The sequence below is a fragment of the Pleurodeles waltl genome, chromosome 11, assembly GCF_031143425.1.
Source record: "Pleurodeles waltl isolate 20211129_DDA chromosome 11, aPleWal1.hap1.20221129, whole genome shotgun sequence".
In the NCBI taxonomy this organism is placed as follows: Eukaryota; Metazoa; Chordata; class Amphibia; order Caudata; family Salamandridae; genus Pleurodeles; species Pleurodeles waltl.
The window spans coordinates 536,026,843-536,047,984 of record NC_090450.1 but is presented as its reverse complement, the minus strand read 5'-3'; the positions used below and the strand labels follow the sequence as shown (position 1 = coordinate 536,047,984).

General features: G+C 42.5%; 1 protein-coding gene across 1 annotated transcript in view; it reads left to right on the top strand.

The window, feature by feature from the left end:
- The window catches only part of LSM1 (LSM1 homolog, mRNA degradation associated), a 277,709-nt gene that overhangs the window by 25,598 nt on the left and 230,969 nt on the right, over positions 1-21,142 (top strand). Inside the window, exon 2 of the mRNA XM_069213946.1 lies at positions 19,845-19,913. Coding sequence (XP_069070047.1) covers positions 19,845-19,913 — 69 coding nt within the window. The remainder of the gene's footprint in view (positions 1-19,844; positions 19,914-21,142) is intronic.

The following is a 21,142-nucleotide window of genomic DNA, read 5'->3' as shown; positions in this document are numbered from 1 at the left end:
TTCAGACTATATATAGATGCCAACTTGTCTTCCAATTAAAAAATGGTTGGAGGTCTCATTGCCTCACCAATTGGGGGGGGGGGGGGGCACACTATGTATTGATGATGGTTATCACAGAGGTCCACCCCCTTTTTCCGTTAAGATCACCGAATATAGAGCACCAAAGTGTTCATCCCACATATCAGGTGCAATATTGCAGTGCCTCGGAGCACCCAGTGTGCCAGGTCCTTCTGATATTATTGCCCAAAAGGCATGATTATCTCTTAACTTTATGGCCTTGAGTAACTTATGCCAGTTATCTTCATCCCTCTCTTTCCTTGCCACCCTTTGAGCCTTTTTTTATACCTTACTCGAGCATGCTTAATCTGTACTCGATTACACTCCCTTAGGGCAGTTACCAGCGCCTGTTTGGCCGTCCTACATTCCGATAAAACCAATGTGGATGTTTAGCTCCCGGCCTTGGACTGCCACAACGTTCTCTAATAAAAACCGATTAAAGTTTGTTAAACAGTAAACCATGGGTTTGTAGAAAAAGATTGGGATTGGCATGCAGGCCTTGTGGTTCATCTAGGTACTGTACAAACCACTGGTAGATGCTGGCAAGTGTATCCTGATCGGCCAGGACTCTAGGCTATGTTACTCGTCGCCTATTACTAGCGACACAAGGTTCCGGCAGGGCTGAGAGACTCCTGTTGGAGGACTTAAGGAAATTCCCTCTGTTAAGCTCTACAGCGAGAGGACTGTGATCACTCTTGGTGGTGCTCCATATCCACCAAGTCTGGACAATGCGTACATCCATAAAGATATAGTCGATAGTGCTCCTCTGGTGCCCCCTTCTAAAGGTAGGTGCTCTCACTAGATCAGAGCTAGTTCTCCCGTTAAAGGCACGTAGCCTGTGAGCCATCAACAGTGTCATTATATGTATGGCCATATCGGAAAGATGACTTAGTGGCTTGCCAGCCAATTGTGGGACACCCCATTGCTCATCCTCCTCCCTGATTACCATGTTAAGAGCAAGACATGGTTCAAATAGAGTGTTAAAATCACCAGCCACTAATATTCTTGGGTTACTTTTATAAGTTTCCACTAATGTGTCAAGCATGGCCAAAACTGAGGACTCCTTCTTTGCTGGCAATGAAAGCGCTTATACAGTTAGTATCACTATAGTAAATCCCCTAGGGAATTGTAGTCTAATGCCCATTAGGTCAGGGGAGTCTGTCCTCAGTAGTACATGTCTTCAAGCTATGTTGTTCCTAACCAAGATCATAAGTCCTCCCATTTCCTGACCCATTTTCCTGGGTGGGCGGGCTTCCACGCTATAAGTGGTAAATCCACAAACAAAAACAGTTTTCAGAGCCCATGTTTCTTGAAACACACAAACATCGAGTTTCCCTATAAGGGAGTTCCACTCTTTATCTGCCACCTTTGCATTTCCCCGCCACATTCCAAGAGATTAGTAATAAGTTTGTCCTATATTCAGGCAACAATTCTAGAGAAATTCCGTATGTGCATCGCCCACCAGTGTGCTGGAAGCCCCCCTACGGAAGCCTCGAAGATTGATTCATTAACAGCTAGACCAGGGGGTGCAGGAGTTCTCCTGTCGGACGGTAGCCCTGACAGACCTAGTCAATCTAACTGGTGTAACGTAGATAGTGGGTAATAACAATTACAAGTTGGTACCTTGAAAGTGGTATGTTGAGATGGTCGGTATATGTCAGATTGAATGTTCCCAATACCACTAACTACTGGGGGATAAAAAAAAAAACGAGGCTAGCGTTCCGATACCCCTGTTCACTTGGACTTTTGCACTAATCAAATTGAGCAGAGATTGGACACAACTTGGTGACTTGAAATTCACAATTTTGCAGTCACCCTGTGAGGCTTTTGGTATAGGGCCCACCCAAGCCACTCTTCAAGTGGTAATAATTTCCTCGCAGAGGACCTGTGGCCATCCCGACTATTTCCGGAGCCAGTATGCAACTTTATTTAGTAATGAATAATGCAACTCATTTGCTCCTTTTGGTAGCCATGGGACATTACCTAAAATGATAATACAGGGAGTGCGTATATCAGGGTAACTGTATTTAGAGACCCAACCCAGAGGGGAAAAACTTCCACAGAATTTTTTTGTTAGAAAAACCCTCACCCCACACGGGTTACCCCTGGGTGGCATGCTTCATCATTGGGTTTCTTCCCGTTCTACTGCAGAACAAGGCCTGCTGCGACCGACGGAATACGTGGGAGCTCTATTGGTATCAGCGATGCCGATGCAAGAAAAGGATAGAGTAGTGGGGTCTTGGTAAATTAAAAATACCCCCTCCCCCTCTAGATGACATTACTAGTTTAATATGTCTCAGATGTCTCCTTAGTAGGTTTGTTAATTACTTATGATCCTATTCCTTTACTTATTACTTTGTGGGTCAGGGATACTTCTTCGTTCCCTCTTGGGCGTGCACTCTGAATATCAGGGTTTACATGAGACTCGAAAGTCCTGTCACTACATCCATACCCAGAGTTGTTAGCAGGATCCCTGTTGGCATAAATAGACTCATACTGTTTGATCTTTGCCTCTTTTGAGCTGAGAATTTCAATTAGAGGCTGCAATTTTAAGTCAAGGATGCATCATTTTTCTTCTGTCTGTTCAATTGTCACCCCCTGAGCCTGCCTGAGCCCCTGCCTCATCCCATTCCCTGTCCCCCTTTTTATTTACTTTGGGTAGGGCAATGGGTTACCGACTGATTACTACCACCTCTTAGGTGTTTATAATTCTTTTCTGTGTCTGAACGCGTCCTCTTCCCGCCTAGTGCCACCTCATCACTTGAACTAGGTGTGAGGGCTATATCCATGGTTTCAGCCTCTGTGGGGACATTCTCCTGCCTCAAAACCTGATCTGGCTCATCCACTGGGGTCCCATTGGCCACAAGGTCAACGAAGGACCTCTCCGCCCTACTTCCTCGCCCTCCCAACCAACTCTTCATCATCTTTAGTGCATACTAAAGGAACCCCCAGTGCACCCTTGGAAGGGGATCGTAGAGAAGATAGAGAGCCGACGCTCTGCCAACTCAATTTCCTTGTCAATTATGCCCACAGCCACTTACTATCCATACTTGATGTATAGGGACCTACTTGTCCTATAGGACTCAAAGGACCTGGAGTGGCCTTGCTTGTTGTCTTACGACCCGATGTCTTAACTCTTGGCATATTGCAAAAGATAGGGTAGAAGTCCCCGCGGCACTAACCAGAGACACAGCTCTCAACCTCTAACAAACTTTCCAAAGCTCATAGGGTACAAAATAGGGGAGCAAGAGAATAGGCCCGGCCTCTTCTAGGCGATGACTGGGCACGCACCCCGCATGTGGTGATGTGTGCCTCTGGGTGCCACAATGGCGGTGAGCAACTTCCCCCCGTCGTTAGGACTGTGGGGGGGATGTAGTACGGCCCTCCTGGATCCTTTGCCAAGTAACCCACGCTGTGGGATGCTTGTTCGTAATATGTGCCTCTGGGTGTCAAAATGGCGGTGAGCAACTTCCCCTGTCGCTTGGACTGCTGGAGGATCTAAAACGGCCCTCCCGGACCCTTTGCCAAGTTCTGAGGGATGCGGTGTTCTTTATATGCACCTCTTGGTGTCAAAATGTTGGTGAGGAACTTCACCTGGACTGCTGGGGGATGTGGTACTGCCCGCCCGGTCCCTTTGCCAAGTTCCCCAACTCTGCTCCTCTATGACACGCCACAACACTGCCTGCTGCTCCACGCTATGTCACTCCATGACATTCCACTCAACGCTACTCCACTTTATACCACTCCACAGTTTGTTTTTATGCCACTTTGGAGCACTCGACTCTGCTCCCCAACACTACTTCACACCACTCTCCTTTACGCCACTAAATCGTAGCCGTGCTGAGTGGGAACCCAGCTGATCTACAACATGGCTAAAACATATTGGCAGAGACAATAGCTCTTGCATAGGCAAGACGTATTGGCTTTGCCAATGCTTATTTGGTACTGCATGTAAGTATTTTAGTGTTGTACGACCGCAGTACTTTGGCAGAATTGTTCTAAATTTTATGAAACTACATCAGTACATGGTGAAGACAAGTCAGTGGATAATGACTGCCTGTACAAAAATTTAATACATCCATGTTGTTTTCAGGCCACCTTGCCAGTGTTCTGGCTCAGGACCTTAGCTATAGGTAAATATTAGGTTTTGTATTTTTCCTACTTTTTACTTCTTTAGTAAAGTGGTAATAGGTATGGAAAAATATTTGTAAGTTTCTGTATATTTTTTAAATAGTTACAGAGTACCATGGTGCTACCTAAGAAGTACTGCAGTACTTAAAATTAAAAAAAGTAAAAAGAAAAAAAAAAAACTGTAATACACTTAACTTCACAAATATAGTGCAGTGTATTACAACTTTTAACATATTTAATTCTGTAAAAATAAAAGTGTACGGAGTACAGTGAAAATACTTTAAAAAACTATAAAATTAAATAAAAAAGGAAACATTTTCTAAAAAGAATATGGTACCTACCAGTGCAGTATTACGTAAACGTATTTAAAAATGTGTTAAAAAATATATAGATACATTTCCCTACCTATTACCTCTTTACTAAAGTGGTAATGAGTAGGAAACTACAATAAAACCTACCTCTTACCTATATGTAAGGACTCGACATAGCAGGAGTGTAGTAAAAACAATATGGCTGCCTTTTTATTTTCTAAACACGTCCATTACTCAATTGGATACTGGCTTTTCTTTGCCATGTACAGTTATACCATGACCCAAAATATAACTAAGGCATAGCTGTATTATTGTATGTGGTTACCTTGCTTCGCACACTGTGTCACAGGGGCAATGCAATACTTCAATCAGATTTGCAAAGTCCGATAAGGCCACCATGCATGGCCCTGCGTTGATTGCTATCTTTTGAGAAACACAAGGCAGGCAGCAATTTGGTGTTTTGCATTACTCTGCACGCCATAATCTACATTGCTGCTAAAGTTCACATACATCCATACCCAACTACACAATATGCCACTACACAGTACACCCCTGCACTCTGTGGTATTCAAGTATAGGCCATTCCAGTGTACACCAGTTCACTCTACGCCACCCCACGATACACTGTTTCACCTGTATGGCCCTCCACTCCATGCCACTTCATTCAACGCTATTCCTTTGGATGCCACTACCTCTCTACTCTATTACATTCTGACACTCCATTCTACTACACTCCACTGTACGCTACTTGTCTGTGTGGTAAGCCACTCAACACCAATACAGTGTGTCAGTCCACTCCATGCCGTACCACTGTATGACCCTCTATTTCACTTTACATAACTCTACCTTTTAAAAGTCTACTGCACTTTTTGCCACTCTCCGACACTTCATTCTTGTCTATACCTCTTCACTATAAAGTACTATACTGTATGTCACTGTCCAACACTACTCCACTTCATGCCACTCTACGACACTCAAGTCCACCATGGGACACCATATTCATCTCACTGTATGACACAGCACCCCGCTTTACTCCGCTCTGACAGTATTCCATTCTAGTCCGCTGCTCTACTGTAATCCACTCTTTCATAATATTGTATGCCAAGCCACTACCACATTAGACTGCACACCACTCCACAAGACTGCTAAACTGTATGCCACTCTCCTGTAGTCCACAATACTTTCCAGTACTGTACGACAAGCCACTACACTCTCCTGTACAACTCGGTTCTCCAGCTTATGACACTTTACTCAACTGTATGCTACACCGCTCTGCTGCACTCCAAGCCACTGTAGTCTACGACATACCACTCTACTCTGCCATTTGACTCCTCTCTAGGCTACCCCCACTCCATTTTATCCCACTCTACGCCACTGTACTATGCTCCGCTCAAGGCTGCTCCACTGTTCGACACTCTACTCTACTGTACGCAACTCCACTATACAAAACTGTACTACACCCTATGCCACTGTACTCCATTTTACACCCATCCACTGTACTATGCTGTATAACAGTCGATGAAATGCAACTCCACTCTACGACATTGTCCTCCACTGTACTCAACGACACTCCACTCGATGATACTACCCTCTGCTTCACTCTCAGCCACTCTGGAATACTCTACTCTGACAGTCTGTGACATGTTACTCTGCTATACGAAACACCAATCCACTGTACAACTTGCCGTTCCACTCTAGGATACTTGACTCCACTATGAGACACCATGCCACTACACTATATAACACACCATGCCACTACACTGTATAACACTTTTTACTACACTGTACGGTATGCCACTCTGCTCTATTTCGCTCTACAGTGATCCACTCTGACAATACACTTTGCGACACTCTCCTCTACTGTACTGTACGACACTCCACTTAACAATACTTGATCACACTGGGCTCCATGATTTGATTACAAGAAAAAACGAAAATCTATTGAAATTCAATGAAAAACGAAAAAGTGAAAGCTTAGTTTTAGCGGGGAAAACCTTTTTTTCCCCCTATACAAACTAAACTTAGCTACACAAACTTTAACAATTCTAATAATACAGCTTGCATTTACAAATTATCCATCACCTTCAAATTATTTTAAGTAGCTCACTTCGTTACATACTCTTTTCAGCTTACTAACCATAAAAAACTCTTTACTTGCCACTCTGCTATGCACTATATTCTCACAAATAATGAAACTTCATTGTACATCACCACTGTATCAGACTCTTCACTACTTTATTTTATGACACTGCACTTGAATACACTGGACTGTATGGCACTCTACTTCACTGAACTCCACTCTATGCCACTACACGCTACAACTCTACTGCACTCTATGCTGCTCTACGACACTCTACTTGATGACACGCCACCACACTCCATTTCACAACACTCCAGCTGATGACACTCCACTGTACAACACTCCGTTCTACTGTCAAACATGGCACTACACTGTGTGAAACACCCCTTCACTCTGATACTCCATGACCCATCACACCACTGTATAACACCTTACGCCACTGTATACTATGTCTCTCCACTCCACTGTACGCCACTCTACTGTACGACACTCTCCTTCACTGTACTGCACAACACTCCACTTAACACTCCAATAAAGGCAACTGCACACTACAATTTGAAATACATTTAAAAAAGAAAAAAAAAATTAAATATAATTAAGTTAATCAATAGTTAGAAATACTTTTTTTCTTTACAAACCTAGCTCAAATTAGATAAACTTTTTGTGTGTGTGTGTATATGTATGTATGTATATATATATGCACACTCCCCATAGATCCTAGAAACTAAGCCTTAGTATACGGAGGTGTTGGACCTGGCCGTTTGTGCAGGGTTATCCCCAAACGTTTTGACTTCTTCCTTCTATATTTTCTGACTTGTTTTGGTTGGCTTTAGCACTCTGGGCACTTTACCATTGCTAACCCTTGCTAAAGTACATATACTCTCTGTCTAAATTATATTGGCGATTTGATTGTCCATGATTGGCATATTTGATTTACTAGTAAGTCCATAGTAAAGTGCACAATGTGTGCCCTGGGCCTGTAGTAAATCAAATGGTACTAGTGGGCCTGAAGTACTGATTGTGTCACCCACATGAGTAGCCCTGTAAACATGTCTCAGACCTGCCACTGCAGAGTCAAATCAAATCAAATCAAATCATTAGCATTTATAAAGCGCGCTACTCACCCGTGTGGGTCTCAAGGCGCTAGGGACAAAGGGGGTGGTTATCGCTGCTCGAACAGCCAGTTCTTTAGGAGTCTCCGGAAAGCGGAGTGGTCCTGGGTGGTCCTGAGGCTGGTGGGGAGGGAGTTCCAGGTCTTGGCTGCCAGGAAGGAGAAGGATCTCCCACCCGCCGTGGAGCGTCGGATGCGAGGGACGGCGGCGAGTGCGAGGCCAGAGGAGCGGAGGGGGCGGGTGGGGACGTAGAAGTTGAGGCGTCTGTTGAGGTATTTCCGGTCCCTTGTCGTGGAGGGCTTTGTGTGTGTGGGTGAGAAGTCGGAAGGTGATCCTTTTGCTGACTGGGAGCCAATGCAGGTGTCTCAGGTGTGCAGAGATGTGGCTGTTGCGGGGTACGTCGAGGATGAGGCGGGCTGAGGCGTTTTGAATGCGTTGCAGGCGATTTTGGAGTTTGGCGGTGGTCCCAGCGTAGAGGGTGTTGCCGTAGTCCAGGCGGCTCGTGACGAGGGCGTGGGTCACGGTTTTTCTGGTGTCGGCGGGGATCCAGCGGAAGATCTTGCGGAGCATGCGGAGGTTGAGGAAGCAGGCGGAAGGTGTGTGCAGTTTTAAACTGCCATTTCAATCATTCAAGTGCACCCACTTGCCAGCCCAAACCTTCCCTTGTACTGAATGCACGTCACCCCTAATGTAGGCCCAAGGCAGCACCATGGTCAGGGTTCAATGTATTTAAAAGGTAGGCCATGAACTGTTTTGTTTTTACATGCCCTGATAGTGGAATACTGATAAATTTGGTTTTTGCTTTTGCAAGGCCTATCTCTGCCTTAGAGTAACATGGGGATTGCCTTGAAATATCTCCTAAGTGTACTTTCCCCATTTGGAGCAGATGGAGAAATGGAGTTTGGGGTCTCGCTATTTAAAATTACATTTTATGGTGAAGTTGTTTTTTTCAATTGTAAGTTCATAAATGCCACTTCTAGAAAGTGGGCGTTTTCTTGCTTAACCATTCTATGCCTCTGCGTCTCTGTCTGCGTCAGGATGAGAGTTGGGCCGTTTGTGTATTCACTCTAGACCAGAGGTCTTCAAACTGGGGGGCGGGCCCCCCTAGGGGGGCCTGAAGTGATCCCAGGGGGGGCCCCAGACTCTGGCCAAAATAAATATTATTCAGATAACCGGCTTTTGTTTTAAGCAGAAGCATGTTATTGCAGTTTTAAAAAGGTAACAGTACTTAACTGCAATGTTTAAATAGGTTTAGACATATTTAAACATTGCCATGTTTATAGAATAATTGTGAAAAATTCTGAGGGGGGCCCAATGATTTTTATTTTTCAACTGGGGGGGGCGCGGCATTAAAAAGTTTGGAGACCTCTGCTCTAGACCGTCACACAAAGGGAGCCGAGGTGTGCCATGCGTAGCCTCATGGTCCATCACCAGTCTGATGGGCATTCCTGAGCTAGAGTGGTGGGTGGAGCTGACACTTCCACCTGAATAGGGTTGTGCCTATCCTCGCACAAAGCAGTCTCTAACCACCTGGAGTGTGTCTGGGGCAAGGGCAGGGAAAGGCAGGGCCTTGTGCACTACAAAGACTTCTATTTGAAGTTTGCCTTTTTCAAAGACAGAAATGGGTGTAAGTACTGGACCTCTGACAGCACACAGTTAGACTCCTTCTGTACTGAGGACATTCTGCCACGAAGAAGAGCTAGATGCTGTAAGATGCTGGATTGCTTTACTGTGCCGGCCTGCTGCCTCTGTCCTGAGTGAAAGGACTGGACTTTGTATTCTACATCCTGCCTCCAAAGATTCTCCAAGGGCTTGGACGGAGTTTGCCTCCTGTTACAAAGTCTCTGGGACATCAAAGACTTCATCTGCCAGTGCCTGGGCTCTCTTGCTGAGAGTCCTGACTTGTTCAGTGGTGCCAAATACAGTTCCTGGGCCTTTTGGAGTGTGTTCTGTTGCAACCAAGAAGAAAACAAGCATATCGACTCCAGAGCGACTTTGGAACTGATGCCAGAGTCCGACTCCATGCCTCTATCTGCACCGGAGCCGTGGACCCCGCTGAGTGCAATGACCGTGACTGACACCTCTGCAGCGGCTCTGAAGTATTGCCATAGTGCGAGTCCAGAGTACTGTGTGGCCGACATCGGTGGCACCCAACTTTGATTCTTCCGCAGCACCTGTGGCCTCGTTTTGTGGTTGTGACACAGTATGCATTGACCTGCTAGATTCACCAACTCCCACCTTGTCATAAGGAACCAGCGCCTCACTGCCAATGCCTCATCACCTCCCCTGCAACAGTAAGGAACAGACTCCTCACCTCCCCTGCCTAGTAATAAAAAACCAAAGCCTCACTTCTCTGGTGGCAGTATGGAACTAACGCTGCACCGGCTCCAGCAACACCTCTCCTCCCCGACTCTGTGCCAAGCCTTATTTCCTCATAGTCTTCCAAGGTACTGTACCCAGGGTCCATGCTACTCCATGACCAGCCTGCAGTCTCTTTTGAGTGGTATCCTACTGTTGTAAACTACTCCATCAAGACGTTGTGATAGCCAGAGTTGGAGCTATTGTGTTTCTTAGTGCTATATGTTAAGATTTGATCTTTGTAAATTTGTATCTTTGATTATGTTGATTGTCATTTTGGTCTTCTTTTACACAGATCTCAGATAAATATTGGCTATTTTTCTAAACTGGTGTGGAGTGCTTTTGTGGTGTTTTCACTGTTACTGCATGTGTACACAAATATTTTACACATTGCCTCTGAGATAAGCCTGACTGCTTGATCCAAGCTACCAAGGGGGTAGGCAGGGGTTATCTGAGCTGTGTGTGACTCTTACCCTGACTAGAATGAGGGTCCCTACTTGGAAAGGGTGCAAACCATGGCCAACTAGCGAACCGATTTCTAACAGAAGGTAAGGCTGCCATTCCACGGCTTCCAGATCTCCTTTAAGGGAGACCAGAAGGGGCTTGAACCAGTTACATTTTAGGGCTGAAGATCTGGGGATGGGCCTAGAACAGAAGTACATTGTCAGCATAAAGAGCTATCCTGTCTTACTGTCCTTCATCCCGTTGGAAACACCACACCTTGGCATCACACATGAGCCACCACACCAGTGGTTCTGTTGCAAGGGCAAAGAGAAGCAGGACTGGGTGCAGCCCTGTCTAGTCCCTCTGTAGACTGGAAAGAGGGGTGAGACCGCTCTGTTTACTTTCACCTGCACCTAACCTTACGCATATAGGATCCTGAGCAGGGAACCAAATCTTATCTGCATCGATGCCGTGTCCAGGAATGATCAGTCGAGGGAGGCAAATGCCTTTTTAGAGTTGAGCCTGCGTTGCATGCGCTCGCGCATACGTATCGCTAGTGAGACGCTTTAGGGATTAGAAAAGGGCTCAGGGCCCTGTCCACGTCACATCAGTGTCTTTCATTGGCAAGTTGGCTTACCTGTTTGAATCCGCTTCTATTGATTAGTGGAAGGCACGCATATGTCATGCTTTTTCCGGTGGTCAGCCCTTCTCGAGCGCAGCGACCAAGTACAGAAAACATACGAGGCTCGCTGGGTTTGTGGACTACTCTTTCTCTGTTTTCCCATCGCGATCTCGCTGGGCAGAAGTCCAGCGCTTCACATACTATCGACCTTGTTACTCAGTTAATTGCACTTTTGCCGATAGATATTATTAGTGTGAACTGTAGCAGCACGATGTCGCTTTAAAAAAAAAAAAAAATTATGCAAGAAAAATCCGGTTGGGAGTTTACAACTGTGAACAGCTATAACTCCGACAAATGCAAGACCCTAGTGCATTGCAAATGCTTGTTTTAAATCTGAGTAATTGAGCACAGGAAACACTGATGTGCTGGAGCCTAGCTAGTGTGATCTGCATTCTGAAAGTACAGTGGCAGGTACCCCGGCTGGGCATAAAACTACATTGGTTTGAGGGGACTAACAAGGGTAACTATCACAGGACTCTGGTTGTTGCACTGGTCTGATGGTCAGTGGATTACCCATTCTTGTGTATGACCAAAATGATAGCCATATATAGGCTGGAGGGAAACACCCTTTTTCGATGGCCTTGTAATGTATAGCTATCAAGTGTGGAATGAGGATTTCCTGGAATTTTCAGTAATATTCCAGACATCAAAGTACAGCTGCAAAATGCAAGGGAGTGGCATTTTCAAGTAAGGCAGGCCTACTGATTTTGTAAGGCAGGTTACCATATTAACAAAAAATAACCATGTTATCCTTTGTCAGTGTAACAGGTTATAAGGGGTGTCAATATATACATATAAAGCAGGCATACTGGCTTTGTTGGGGTATTACTGCGTTAATAGAATTGGCCAGATGTCCTGTTTGAACCTTATAACACCATTAGAAGCTGTAAGAAAAGTATTAATATTATGTAGCATTCATTGATAATGTAAACGTTAATTTTACAACATCAAGGTTGTTAATAAAAACATGTTGGTCTTTCTTCACCATCTGCAGACCACGAAATTTACTCCTAGAACCCACCACAAGTGATTCTGGCAATCTATAGCCAGGAGCAAAAGCTCCAGCTCTGGGAGTGTTTTAGGCAAGCCAAAACCTCCCCCAGTGTCAGATTCATGTCCTTGGGTGAAGTAGGGTTACTTTTTAAAATCTTCTTTGGGGTGCTGCTGCACATCTTGAAAACGTTGGTGGTGCCCTTATCCCTCTTTGAGGTTCCACAAGCAAAAAGGCTATTCCAATTAGCAATTTGGGGCGTTATGGGGTGTTTTAGGCTAGGAGCTTGAATACTGAGCATGTTTTCTTTACTGTTTCCGTTTATTACCTTGAACTCGCACCATGGTCTTTATTTTGGGTGCTTTGGTTCCACCAAGGGCACCCATGTGTGGTAGAGATCATTAGGGGCCATGTGGGGAGCCACAAGGCCCCTGTCGGATCTGAGGAGACCAGTATCCTCTGTGTGCTCCAGCTATGGTGGGAGTGAGTGATCCTTCTACCCCTGCCCGTGCTGCTCGTGGAGGAGGGAACAGGTTGGTGCTCAGTATGGGATGCTCGGAGGCCCTTTACAATGCAGTGACAGCCCATGGAGAGGAGGACTCTGGGGTTGTGAAAGTCTGCCGAAAGGATGGCCCCATGCATACTCCTCTCTCCATGCCTACCAAAGTCCATCCTTGCAGGGCATCAGGTGGCTTCTTCCGGCTACGCTTTCTTTTTTTGTTGTCACTTCTAGGTCCGTGGTCTTTTCATCTGTCTTCCCCTGCTGTAGGTATTTTTAAATGAGGCTGTAAAGATTTAGGGAGGAGGCACCCTCTGCCAATCTTGGATGCCCCATCATTCCTCCACTCCTGTTCTAACCCTCCTGCACAGCATTCTGGGACAATCCAAAATGGTAATGTCACATTGTCTCTTATAAGAGCTCCCTGGAGAGTCTCAGCTCTGCCACTTAATTACTCAGTTGCCTGATATCTTCCTACCGAACCTTCAAAGGGGTCCAGTCTAGGCTTCCTCATTTGTTTCAGCGGGCCTGGCATGTCAATCCCAGGTGCAATGTGACGTGCTAAATAGCAGATGCTGATTTCAAACCCCTTTGCTTTCCAAGGTACTGGGTCAAGCACTGCTACTTGCCCTTTTGGTCCATCTGCTGGGGATCAGAGTAATTAACTTGGCCCAGTAATGTGGACAATGCCTGAAATCTGATTGAGCTGAGCCAGGTAAATATGACAAATCTTGAAGTCTATAAGATGTGGATGTGTGTTGATAGGAAACCTCAAATTTAACCTTTATTCTTATTTTTACCCCAGTTTGATACCTCTGGACTTTGTAGGCTGTAATAGTGAATTTAGATTTTAGAATCTTGTGAATGGAACGTTTTCTGTCGGCTTACGATCAGAAGCGTTTTGTTCGTTAGGAGCGTGTGTGAGTGCTCCAATAAAGGTTACTTGCTTAAGGACATCGTTGTTCCTGGTGTCATTTGATTACAACATTTTGGCGACGATTTAAAAACCAGGAGCACTCACCACAGACTCGAGGATTTTCACAATATTCAGCAATTTGTAGATGGCAGACGGAGACGGTTTAGGAGTGTTTAGGAGTGTTCCTGCATTCCGGTGATGTTGGATTTCTAGGAGGATAGATTCAAAACTTTCAGGAACTGGAAGTGGTGAGGCAGAACATTTTTTTTTATTTTTTATTTTTGACTGAACTGCATACTATTTCTCAGAATTGGCAGTTGTTTGGCAGCCATCTTAGAGACAGTGTTGTTCGTATGAAAGATTAGTAAGAGAACAACGTCATGAATCGGCGGCCATCTTAGGTTAACAAGTTTTTTTTGTTTTTTTTTGCAATTTCAAAGTGAATTTAAAGGCACATTATCGCAGTTTAAAAATAAAACAAGAAGAAAAACTCTCATTTATATTTTCTATCCTTGACTATTCAGTCATAATGAATAACATTTGTGGTAATCCTCCTCCGCCATTTTTAAACTCTGCTAATGAGGCTACTATGAAATGGGAAAAATGGTTCAGACATTTTAAAAACTACATGTTGGCAATTAATGGAGATTCTTTTGAATCACACAGAAAAAAAGCGTTACTACTCAACTTAATTGGCTTGGAAGCTGAAGACATCTTTGAGCATCTACCTCCAGTTTTACCACCATCTGGCACAGACGCTAGAGATTATGACTGTTTTTCAGAAGCTGTAGATAGGTTTAAAAAAAGGTTTTCAGAGGAACCACACATTGTTATGGAAAGGTATAAGTTTTTCACACGTCATCAACAACTTAATGAGTCAGTTGACTCCTATATTTCTGCTTTACGAATTTTGGCTGCAGACTGTGAATTTGGAGAAACAGCGGATATTTATATTAGAGATCAGTTAATTATTTTCTGTTCGAATAAAAAGATTCAGGAACAATTGCTTAGACAACGCAATCCCACTTTGAGAGAAGCAATTGACACGGCTAAGAGTGTTGAATGTACAATAAAATCTTTCAAACTCATTAATGTGGATGACATTAACAAAGAGATTGCAGCTGTAGCTTTAAATGATACAGAGAAATATGAGGCTAGTAACAAAGGAAAATTTTCTAAAGGAAAACAAGTCAGTATTAACAAACAAATTTCAGGATACAATGTTAGTAAGACATTTTGTGATAAGTGTGGTTCCAAAACACATGCATCTCAATTCAAGTTTTGCCCAGCCAAAGTCAAAGAATGTTTCAAGTGCAAGAAGATTGGTCATTTTGGCAATGTTTGCAGATCGGTAGCCAACAGAAGAATATCCACGCTGGAGGAATCAAAGTGTGATAACGAGATGGAAGATCATTTCGTTCTCAGTCTTAAGGAAAAGGTTTCATGCACAAATAAGTTTGATACAGAAAAGACCAGGAAGGGTATTAACTGCACTAAAATTGACAAAGAACCCTATATTCCACCTGATTGTGAAATCGTCATTGATGGATTGAATGTGAAAGTTTTGGCAGATTCTGGATCACCATATACTATCTTATCAGATCAGTTTTTTAATGAAAACTGGGATGATAAAAAGTTAGAACCAAATGATGTCAAAGTATATGGTTTTGGGGGCAAAGAGATTGATATGCTTGGATTTTTCATAGCGGATATCAAATTTTTAAACAGGTCAATTATTGGAAAAGTATATGTTGCCATTGATGGGTTACATGTTATTGGTTGGCGTCATCAAAAGAAAATGGGAATGGTGCTCAATCCAAATGCCAAGAACCCAGTGTATCTGTCTGATAATATACAGTCTGTCCAAGTTTTGAACACAAGTACAGATAAGTTGGAGTTGTTATTAGACAAATTTAAAAATGTGTTTAGCAAAGAGTTAGGTAAGGTGACAGGATTTTCACATCACATTCAACTTAAAAAAAAATGCTGTTCCTATCAAACACAAATTAAGGCATGTTCCACTGTCGGTCAGTAAGGAGTTATCTGAGATGTTAGTCAGAATGTGTAAGGAGGATATTATTGAGCCTGTTGATGCTGCAGAATGGGTTTCACCAATTGTTCTGGTGCGGAAAAAATCAGGAGATTTGCGTTTGTGTGCTGATTTAAGATCTGTGAACAAGCTAATTTTGGTGGATTGTTTTCCACTTCCACGCATTCAAGAGCTTTTCACAAAGTTAGAGGGTTCTAAATTTTTTTCAAAGATTGATCTGAAGGCAGCATACCACCAAGTAGAGTTAACTCCCGAATCTCGTTGCATTACCACTTTTATTACTCCAGATGGTGCTTTTCAATATAAACGCATGCCTTTTGGTTTGGCATCAGCTGCTTCTGTTTTTCCAAAATTGATGCATTGTGTATTTAAGGATGTTGGGAATGTCATTGCTTTTCAGGATGATATTTTGATCTACACAGCTACAAAAGAGGAACACTATACGAAGTTGGACAAGGTGTTGTCAATCCTTAGTGATAGGGGTATGACGATTCAATTCGACAAGTGTACATTGTTAACTAATGAAATAGACTATTTAGGTCATTCTATTTCAGGAAAAGGTATCACACCTATTAAGAATTCTCTACAGGTGATACAAAATATTGAGGAACCCAGAAACAAAGACCAGGTTCATTCCTTTTTAGGCCTATGTGAGTACTATGCTAAATTTGTCAAAAAGTTTAGCGATTTAGCTATGCCTTTACGTGTATTACTTAAGAAAAATGAAACATTTAGGTGGTCTAATGATCAGGTTGATGCTTTCAACAAGTTAAAGAAGTCTATTGTAAATTCGAAACCACTTTCTCCATATTCTGGTGATGCTGTAAATGTTATTACTGTGGATGCAAGTTCAACAGGATTAGGAGCAGTATTAACTCAAGTCAAAGGGAATGTTGAACAAACCATTGCTTTTGGTTCTAGAGCATTGTCTGAAGCTGAGTGTAGGTATTCAACTATTGAACGTGAGGCACTTGCCTGTGCGTGGTCCGTTGAACACTTTAAAATATATATATGGGGGAAACATTTCAAATTGAGAACTGATCATAAACCACTGATTTCTTTATTATCTAAAAATGGCATGGGTAGAGCGTCTTCAAGACTCATACGTATTTTAGCAAAATTGTATGAATACAATTTTACTGTGTCTTATTTGCCAGGTACACGGAATACCAGAGCGGATTGTTTTTCGAGATTATCTGGCAGTAAGGAAATGTCTACAGATTCTGAAGTGATTGAAGAATGTGTTGTTGCAAGTGTGAGAGATGCAGTAGTGTCAATTTGTGAAGTCATTTCAGAAAAAGAATGGGTTTCAGCATATGACAAAGATGAAGTTCTTGGAATTGTGAAGGGTTTTATCATAAAAGGTTGGCCACAAGAGAAATCTTTAACAAAGGATTTACAAGTTTTCTGGAAAGTTAGAAATGAATTGTCCATAGAAAATGATTTGTTACTTAAGGGTGAATGTTTTGTACCTCCTACAGAAATAAGAAGAAAGTTGATTTCTATAGCTCATATTGGACATTTAGGACAATCTGGAACTATTAAAAAATTGAGAGTTCAGTTTTGGTGGCCGTACATGGATTCAGAGGTAGTTGTTTTCATTAAGAATTGTTTGTTGTGTCAGGATTCTGATAAAGTTTTGAAGACACAGAAAACTGAGGTTAATGTATTACCTTTTCCAGAACAACCATGGAAGGATTTAGCTATGGATTTACTTGGTCCTTATGAAGGTATTAGTTTGGAAAAAGTGTATATATTGGTTATTATTGATTATTTCTCCAAATGGGTTGAGTATAAGTGGATTGAGCGACCCAGTACTGATGAGGTAATTGAGTTTCTAAACAATTGTTTCAGAAAAGAAGGTTATCCTGATAGTATCACTACTGACAATGGTACACAGTTTACTTCTTCTAAATTACAAGATTTCTTGTCTAATTTAGGGGTTAAACATAAACGAACTGCTTTATATGCACCCAATATGAACGGTTTAGTTGAAAGATTCAATAGAACTTTAGTAGAGGCGGTGCAACTGGCTCTAAATGCTAAGATTAATGTTAAGGAACATGTTGCACAAATGATTTGGTCTTATCACTGTACACCTCATTCTTTAACTAAATTTTCACTGTTTTTGATGTTGAAAGGAAGGAAACCAAGACTAGGTCTAAATCCATCTTGGTTGCAAAACAATGTACAGATTTATGATATGAATAGGATATACAATGAGGCCAAGGTGAATGTTGAGTTTAGGAACAAAAATAATTGCAAGGAAAATGGACAAATGAGTCTAAGTTTAAATGTTGATGTTTGGGTTAAGATCAAGCTTCCCACACATGTCAGAAAGGGAGAATCAAAGTATTCAAAACCTTGGAAAGTTATTAGGGTTGGGAGGTCTTCAGCTATGTTGAGTAATGGTTCATGGTGGCATTGTTCCAGATTAGCACGTGTAAACTTTGAAGGCTGTCACAAGTTAAGTCATCTATCTGATCCTGATTTTGGGTGTGAATCATTCAAGGCTTATTCAAACAGTAGAACAGGTTATACCGACAATACTTTGTTGGGTCATCGTGAAGAATATAGTTCTTCAAATGTTAATATGAATGAGTTTGGTGTCAGGGCCAGCAGACATAAAAAATTGCCAAACAAATACAATGATTACTTAATGTATTAGACAACTTTTTATTTAGGGTTTAAAAAAAAAAAAAAAAAAAAATTATATTACGAGGTTTTAAGAACGTATATTACAAAGTTTAAGGCAGTTTTTATTTTTTATTTGTTTGGTTTTATTCACTTGTTTATTTCATCTTGTTTGTTTGAAAAGAAGGAGATGTGTAATAGTGAATTTAGATTTTAGAATCTTGTGAATGGAACGTTTTCTGTCGGCTTACGATCAGAAGCGTTTTGTTCGTTAGGAGCGTGTGTGAGTGCTCCAATAAAGGTTACTTGCTTAAGGACATCGTTGTTCCTGGTGTCATTTGATTACAACATAGGCCTACGTAGCACTAAACTGTACTTTAGGGCAGATTTCACCTATAAAAAGCCCTACAAACACACACTGTGGTCTGCCCCAGTCCCTGAAGAGTCCGTTCTGTGACAGGCTACCTGTGTGTGTGTTCTGGGCTGAGCATGAAATGAGTCTTGCACTCTCAGCCTGCACACGTTTTTGTTCATGTGCAACCAGTCCACTGCCCCTACTTAACACGCTCAGTCTAATTACTATGAATTTAGCATGAGAGAGATTTTGGTAGTGAGATTTACTCGCAGTAAAAGTCCAAAAACCAGGTAGTCAAAAAAAAAAAAAAACTTTTGATGGGCTAAATGGATGGAACCCATTTTCTACATAACTGATATTTTGTAAAGTCTCTTTCTATTTTTATGCCTATTTAAGCCTGTTGTCAAACAGAAAAGAACAAGGAAGCTGGGAGGTTTTAAGCAGAGGAGGATGAATCGCAGGCCTACACGCAGATGAAAAAAAGGCCTCTTTCAGATCTCTCATAGGCTATTTTTAGAGCAGGTGTGTGCACAAATTCAGAGCAGGATGAAGACGACTAATGAATGGGCAGCTCAATTAGAGCAGTTTGAAGTTTCACTCTGAGGGAGTGGAGGCCTGCTTCGTACTTAGAGGAAGATGATTTTGATTGATGACATATTTGCTTCAATGGAGGGTGGGCACAGGGATCCTAAGCAGAGAACCTACCTCAGCAGAGGTGAATGCCTCTTTCAGGCTATGAATGGAGATTTAGTGGAGGACTAGTCCAGAAAAGAATGGAGGAATATGGAAAGTGTTTTCCACTGAAATGGTTTGGATTGAAAGGGGAGTATTCATCTTGGGTATCTAAAGGGTCCCTTAACCCAGAAGAATCTAGGGAAGGGCAAGTCCTTAAGACCATGGAGAAGGATTTGGGTTCCTTCCTTGAATAACATTTGAGAAAGATAGCAGGTAAGGGTCTTACATGATAAATGAGGGTTCTCAAGATGGGTGGGGAGATTCAACATGTTGGTGATATTTGCACCCCCTTCTCAACTGTGGTATGTAACGTTTCTGTAGTTGTAGGCAAATGCAGCTTTTATTTTTATTCTTGGTGATCATTTTGATTTTCCTTTCAATGTTTGCTTACAGAGTAAATTATTCTTTGACTGTGTCTTTTACACTGGTCTTTGTTTTGTGTGTATCTCATAGCATATCCTCATATCCTAAACACTTATTTTCTTTCAGAAAAACACCTGGTGCTCCTCCGAGATGGTAGAACTCTGATAGGTTATTTGAGAAGCATCGACCAGTTTGGTATGAAACACCTGCTATTTTTTAATTTTTGTGATGTGGCATTCAGTACTCTTCAGTTGTTCTTTTCCCACAGATTCATTGATAAAGTGAATTCAGATAACTGCACATAAAACCACAAGCTGAGAACTGCTGCAAATTAGGAGCATGGGAGACTGATATTTTAGAAACAGGACTAGGTATCTTGAGATCGACAGTGAGGTAGTACTTTGTGGCTAGGAACAGAAATTCTTCCCTTCAAAAGCTGAATGTTTAGCATTTCACGAGCTGAAAAGCTTAAAAAAATTATATGTGTGTGTGTGTGTGTGTGTATGTATATATATATGTATGTATATATATATATATATTTATTAATTTTACCATTGCAGCTTGTATGTGTAATATTTTAACCTCCGATACTCATCTGGTATACAGCGTAGCATTGTAGATGTGAAGTACATATCTCTTGCAGTATTAACAATATTGCTTGTGACCTCTCCCCCTCCCCCCCCCCCTATTTAAGACAACTGCATAGATCTTGAGGGCCATCCTGCTCCCCCCACATGCCACCTCCAGTCTGCATTTTGCTGTACTTGTGTTTTAGCTTATGTGGGTTAGCCCGTTTCCTATGGTGTCCCTTTTACATTTGTTCTTCAGGGGTTCATCACCAGTCCCATCCTGTGAGCACATAAACACTTCCCTTTCTGTTCCCATCAAGTGCCCTATGATTTTTTAATTTTTTTGGGAGGGGGAGGGTGAGGGGATGGGGGCGGGGTGCAACCAAATACCATTCTAGTTTGTTCAAGTAAGTGCCCAGTTGGTCAAGAGGTCGTCACCTCCCATCCCTGAGCCACATACCAGAGTTAAACACCATCTCTTCCCCTCCCATTTAACAACCTCCTTACACCAAGTTTCCAGAGCTGGAGCCATATTAGGTTTCCATGGTGTGGCTATATGACGTTCTGCCAACACCAAGGGTAAACTCTGAAAAGGCACAAGCTGCTTCGTCCGTTTAGTAATCGAGTTTGTGTCTGGTAGGCACTGGTGTGAGGGTCCAGTGGTAGGATACAAGCAGTCACTTCTGAAATGCTGTTACCGATGGTCTAAAATGAGATATTATCGGGCAGGCCCATACTGTGTGTACAAAATCTGCAACCACTGCCGAGCATCTGGGACAAGTGGTCTGTTCCCCTATATTCATTTTCCATATTTTGGCTGTGGTTTAATAGGTGTGCTGCACATAATAAAAATGA